This window comes from Rhea americana, unplaced genomic scaffold (assembly GCF_003343005.1).
Source record: "Rhea americana isolate MKP2758 unplaced genomic scaffold, rheAme1 scaffold_226, whole genome shotgun sequence".
Lineage (NCBI taxonomy): Eukaryota > Metazoa > Chordata > Aves > Rheiformes > Rheidae > Rhea > Rhea americana.
In genome coordinates, this window is record NW_028186342.1 from 1,146,438 (window position 1) to 1,152,265 (window position 5,828).

General features: G+C 40.3%; 2 protein-coding genes across 2 annotated transcripts in view; one reads left to right on the forward strand and one right to left on the reverse strand.

Annotated features, from left to right (window-relative positions):
* LOC146595429 (uncharacterized) overlaps positions 1 to 242 on the reverse strand; it is a 440,719-nt gene extending 440,477 nt beyond the window's left edge. Inside the window, exon 1 of the mRNA XM_085305746.1 lies at positions 208 to 242. Within this exon, the coding sequence (XP_085161872.1) occupies positions 208 to 242 (35 nt within the window). The remainder of the gene's footprint in view (positions 1 to 207) is intronic.
* Positions 243 to 405: 163 nt separating this feature from the next.
* On the forward strand, positions 406 to 4,598 carry PSMD7 (proteasome 26S subunit, non-ATPase 7). The gene is made up of 5 exons (XM_085305722.1): positions 406 to 532; positions 1,370 to 1,467; positions 1,771 to 1,851; positions 3,352 to 3,443; positions 4,114 to 4,598. The coding sequence occupies exons 1-5, from the start codon at positions 505 to 507 to the stop codon at positions 4,550 to 4,552; spliced, it is 738 nt and encodes a 245-aa protein (XP_085161848.1). The 5' UTR covers positions 406 to 504; the 3' UTR covers positions 4,553 to 4,598.
* The last annotated feature ends 1,230 nt before the right edge of the window (positions 4,599 to 5,828 follow it).

The following is a 5,828-nucleotide window of genomic DNA, read 5'->3' on the forward strand; positions in this document are numbered from 1 at the left end:
TCCCGTTCTCAGCGCTGCGGCCGCGCTCGCTCGCTCCCGCAACGCGGCCGGCCCGTCACTGCAGCGTGGATACCTCCACCGGGAGACACAGGTTGTCRCGTCAAACGCTTACGCGCACCAACCCGGCGTAAATCTGAGTGGGGGGAGGTTTTTTTTTCCCCTGATGCTTTCTGTTGTCCCCGGAGGACAGCCTTCAAAATCCCCTGCCTTTCTTCGCTTCGTTCTGAAGCCAGTGTCGTCATCATGAGAAATCCTCTGTCCCAGAAATCCCACCAATATTGCAGTTTAGTTTATGCAACGTAATGCTGCGGGACGGCTTAAGCTGATCTAAGCGCCGTCTCCTCTAGCAGCCAAAGATATCCTAAAACACGGTCTTCATATGAACATTTCCAGGATGGAATTTGGATTCTTAAACATTAATGTTTTGTTTTATCTCCAGTACCTTTTGATGAGGACGATAAGGATGATACTGTGTGGTTTCTAGACCATGACTATCTGGAGAACATGTATGGGATGTTTAAGAAAGTCAATGGTAAGTTTGGGTTTTCCTGGAGCAATGGACATATTCTGAGAAACTTTATCTGTATGAGAAAGAGAATTCATAGTAAGGTGGGAAACGAATAGCTCCTGTGAGAAGCTACTTCATGCTAATCCTTGCATGGACTCACTTTGTATTACTGGTATTTTTTTCATGAGTTAATTTGTGCAAATAGTTTGCGTTCTTAACACATTCATTTATACCTCATGAATTTTCTCAAGTATCTTCAGAATTACTCAGATTTCAAAATTGTGATTATTTCTACAGAGTTTAAAATCTTTTCTCCTTTCTATATAGATGTGCCCTGAAATTACTTTTGCACAAACTACAAATTTTAGACATTACAAACTTTCACTTGAAATAATAATTTCATTTACTCTTTGGTACTGGTTTAAAAAGTGTCTTCGCTATTTAGTTTGAGACTTTGGAGCTGAATGTTTAGTCACAACTGTAGTTCCTATGAATTTTCTCAGCCCTGGGAGCAAATGTTGTTCTCAAAACAGTTTGTATTTCTAGAATTCCTGCACCCATAGATATTGAAGCTGCAAGCTGACAAATTATATTATCTGCAAAATTGTATAAATTACATGAAATATTGTAATTTACTAAAGATACCAGAAGTATCTTTATATGTGTAAAGAGTGGTAATGCATCTTTGTTACTAGCCATGTCATTATCTTGCCTATATAGATTAGTTTTCCCCTGCTTTACGCTCATTTTCCACAGACATCAGATTTTCCACCTTGATTTGCTAATTCAGTCTCTGTGTGTAAATCTTTCTACTGTTTTACTGTATGGTGCTGATTTAGAATCCTTTTTTGTTTTGCTTAGCTAGAGAAAGAATAGTTGGATGGTACCACACAGGCCCTAAACTGCACAAGAATGACATTGCCATCAATGAATTGATGAAGAGATACTGTCCTAACTCTGTAAGTGCTAAACTTGTAACTTTTCTTCTGAATGGGATGCCTTAGGAACCCTTAGCCCCCCCCCCCCCCCCTTGTTATTGGTGATACAGAATGTTAAAGACTGGTAGCTGTAAAGTGATTGAGAAACTCTGATTGAAATCTTTTGAAATAGCTAATAGACAGATACCTTCTTTTTTATGGTTGAGTTTAACATTTCTAAGCAGCCAGCGTGCGATTGCTATAGAACGGAGAGTTGACTTCAGTATTTTTGTTCTAGTCCTTGAAATATACCTGTTTTCCTGAAATACTTATTTTTTTCATAAGGTATTAGTGATTATTGATGTGAAACCAAAGGATCTGGGGTTGCCCACAGAAGCCTATATTTCAGTTGAAGAAGTACACGATGTAAGTATTTAACATACCTTTCAGCCTTTTCCTAAGAAAGGGGTTTGTGTTGAAAGGATTGTCTTATTTTCTGGGAGGTACACATCCCATGGCATCTAGCGGCTTTTAAAGTTTTAGGGGACTGCAGGCACTAAAGAGGACCTGTGGCTGTCAGGCCAAATTTTCTAAAACCAGAGCACGTACGAATGCAAGCCTGTTTAGTTAAAGCTTTCATCCATCAATGCTCTTGAAAGAAGAGCAGCGTTTTACAGTTTGACCTGAGGAATTCCACAGCTTCATGGTTATTGTTACGGTTCAGATGCTTCTTACCTGTTTCTGTCATGTCTGCAGCCATGCAAGAAGTCAAATCGTGGTGCTTCTAAGATGTCGCTTTACATGTCAGCCTGTTTGCAGAAGTATTCCAAGTAGCTGCAAGCTTATTTATTTGTTTACCAGCTAGTGTTGAATAAGTAGGTCGCACAGGAGCAGCACTTGTTAATCACTTGCAACCACTGTGCATGCAGGCAGCGTACAGTAGTAAGTCAGCTTTAGCTTTTCTTTCACAGTTGTCTGATCTTATACATTCTGGAGATTTATAAAGGATTTTGATTCTCTTGCCTGTGTGAGGCCCTTGCTAGAGAGAACAGCTGTTGCTAGTATTACAGATCTTATATATGTAGGATTTGTTCTTAGTTCTGTGAATTCATGATAGTCTCAGTAATGCTTTCTGTTTATGGTATACTGGTCCAAGTAATGGTTTTGAAAATACTGTTGGCTTTGAAACCCCACCAAGTGGGTAAAGCTCATCCTCAGTAATTCAGCCTGTAAATCTCTTAAATTTCTGTCTTAGTCTTTACTGTATAAATTGTAATTTGAATGACATTGCTCCATATTTGTATTTCTTTCTGGAACTGCGTGTGTGCTTGCAACATGCTGAGAGGAAGTATCAGAATGACAAAAGGTATCCCAAAATATAGTAAGGTTGTATCAGGAAAGAAAGTAGTTATTAGGTTTAGTAAGGCTTTCCGTATTCTATCCACCAGCACATAAACCTGCAAAAAATATCTTAATTGAAAGTTATGCAGAGCCCAGGAAAGAAGAAAGCAGCTCTGGACGTGTGACAATTGGTAATGCTAGTTAAACCAAGAAAACTCAAACTGGAGTCTTCTCTGATTTCTTGTAGACTATATATAACTAGTTTGCTAGATTCACTAACATAGTTTCTTAAGTATCCTATCTAAAATGGCATGTTTTAAAAAGGCACTACGATTCACTTATAAATGTCTTGCCTTACTTGTGTACTTCAGTCCCCTAATATTCTGCTTTGTCGTATTTTTTTTACTGTCTCTTCCAGATCTTGCAAATCCAGGTTTCAGTAAATCTTAGCCTTTACATTGTTTGAACAGTGTCCATCGTTTACATGCAAGACACCTGATACTGGCTAGTTCATGTATCTGAGGACCTGTAGTCAGCTATTTGCTTGTATCTAACCTTGTCTCTTCATATTCCTGCACCTCAAAGGATGGCACTCCAACCTCCAAGACATTTGAACATGTGACCAGTGAAATTGGAGCAGAAGAAGCAGAGGAAGTTGGTGTTGAACACTTGTTACGGTAAGCATTTTTAAAATTAAAACTTTCTCATAAAACTAGCATAAGCAGTGCCAGCTTCCTGGAGGAAAAACAGATCTTGTTAAACATGCTACTTAAATTTTAAAAGAGTATTAATTTAGCATCTTGCTTATCATATTCAATCATTGCTAGTGAAATGTGTGATTACTTACTGAAATTTCATCAGATCATGAAAGCTGCAATTAACTGTATCAAAGCCTCAGAGGACTGCATTGTTTGGACCTGTTCCAAGCCACTGTACATTTCTCAGAGCAGTATTAAATGAAGTATTGCTGATATATCTGTAGCTGACATATTAGCAAAGATTTCCTGTCCGAAAAAGAATAGTCACCTGGTACAAACTGTATAGTTGTTTCATCTCTCAGGAATCCTGATGTTTTATTTCTATTCATCAGACTGGTGTTACTAATATTACTCCAAAGAGAATATACACACACAACAGGATGCAACAAAGAGCAGTGACCTATTAGATCTACTTTCTGAGTGCACAAGAGGAGATCAGTTTGTTATCACTCTTTGACTTGAAGCATTCAGTTTAATTGTACTTCATCTGTACTTCAAATAGTACTTATATTTTTAAGCTAGAAAAACCTATTAATAAATGTGCAAAGTAACATTCTAATACTGATTCCTTCTGCTGTGGGTGTTTCAGAGACATCAAGGATACAACAGTGGGCACTCTGTCCCAGCGGATCACAAATCAGGTCCATGGTTTGAAGGGACTGAACTCCAAGCTTCTGGACATCAGGAGCTACTTAGAGAAAGTAGCCATGGGCAAGCTACCCATCAATCACCAGATCATTTACCATCTTCAGGATGTCTTCAACCTGCTACCAGATGTCAACCTGCAAGAGTTTGTCAAGGCTTTTTATCTGAAGACCAATGACCAGATGGTGGTAGTTTATTTGGCTTCTCTTATCCGTTCTGTGGTTGCCCTGCACAACCTCATTAACAACAAGATTGCTAATAGGGATGCAGAGAAGAAAGAGGGACAAGAAAAAGAAGAAAGCAAAAAGGAGAGGAAAGATGAGAAGGAAAAAGACAAGGAGAAGAGTGATGTTAAGAAAGAGGAGAAAAAGGAGAAAAAGTAAAATGTGTAGGGTTTTTTATTTGTAAATTAAAAATCTTGTAAACTAATCATTTTGCTGCTGGATTCTTTTCCCTTGTTGGAAAGATCAAAGTGCTCTGCTTTCTCGTATTTTGATACTTGCTTTCTGTGCTCATCATAAATAGTTGGATAGATCTGCACAGACTGGTGGCTGTCACAGCATACAGTCTTACTCTGGCAGTTTGATTCTTGCACTGAACAGGAAAGGAGTAAAAGGAAGGGCAACTTTTTTTTTTTTTTTTTTTTTTTAATTTAGTGCGGTGTGCTTCCAATCTCACTGCCGTTGCTCGTCTCATTCTTCGATGATGTAGGCCAATAGCTGAACAAGTGCAACTGCATGGTGTGTTAAATTTCAGTACCTATACTTGGGTTACCTGTCATTGAATTTTCACTGCTGTAGGAGATCTGATTTTATTGGTATCTGCTCATTTTTGAGCCAAGAAGGTTGTTAGAAGCAGCCAGGAAAGAAGAGGAAAAGGGATGTTGCTACTGTTGACCATTATCTTCCAGCTATGCGTTATCATGGGCTGGTACACTCTTTTGCTGTCCTTTCTATATGATCAGTGATGAGAACTGGTTGGCTGGTTTGTTATCTGAGACTTTAAAAAGAAGAGAAAAAAAATGCAGCTATAAACTATACCCTGGCTGCTTAGGTGATGCTCTGCAGGCGTGATGGCACTTGGGAGGATAGAATCATGCTCCAGGAAGGGAGGGAAAGTTTTGCAGGGAGCTATGATGCTATGAAGAGCATCGTCTTTCCCATAAGACTAATGCATTACTGCATTTGTAATGAGTATTGTCATCTTTCAGGAATCATTTTGCTGCAATTAGCCCATTTTAGCTAACAGAGCCGATATATTTAGTTCCTATCTATCAGCACAGGCCCAGTGCACCACTGTTGCAGTGCGCGCACACAGATGACAGGTTACTGCGTTTGAGGAGCTCTCGGAGCCTCTGGTGCAAATGAGCAAGCCCGGGTCACTGTGCATGGCGGACGTCAGAGCCCAAGGTGTCAGGCTGAGCTCAAACAAACGGGGAAGCGTTTTCCTGGCAGGAGATACCCTGGCTGTGCTGGCAGTTAACCGGTGTGGTGGCACCAAATGCGGAGCTTGTCCCTGACCCAAGCGTCCCTCCGCCGTCACCCCTGGAGTGCAGGGAACCTGCTGCGGGTCCAACCTGCTTGTAGCAGCCTCCCTGCTCCGAAAGCGGGACGGTGGTGTGCTGATGTGCTGCTCCCAGCTCCAGGAAAGCCGGGGGGG

Excerpts from the sequence above, each read along its gene's own strand:
- PSMD7 (XM_085305722.1), top strand. The coding sequence starts at position 505 with ATGTATGGGATGTTTAAGAAAGTCAATG. Across the intron at positions 533-1,369 it reads GATGTTTAAGAAAGTCAATG|CTAGAGAAAGAATAGTTGGA; the intron begins GTAAGTTTGGGT and ends TGTTTTGCTTAG. Across the intron at positions 1,852-3,351 it reads CAGTTGAAGAAGTACACGAT|GATGGCACTCCAACCTCCAA; the intron begins GTAAGTATTTAA and ends TGCACCTCAAAG.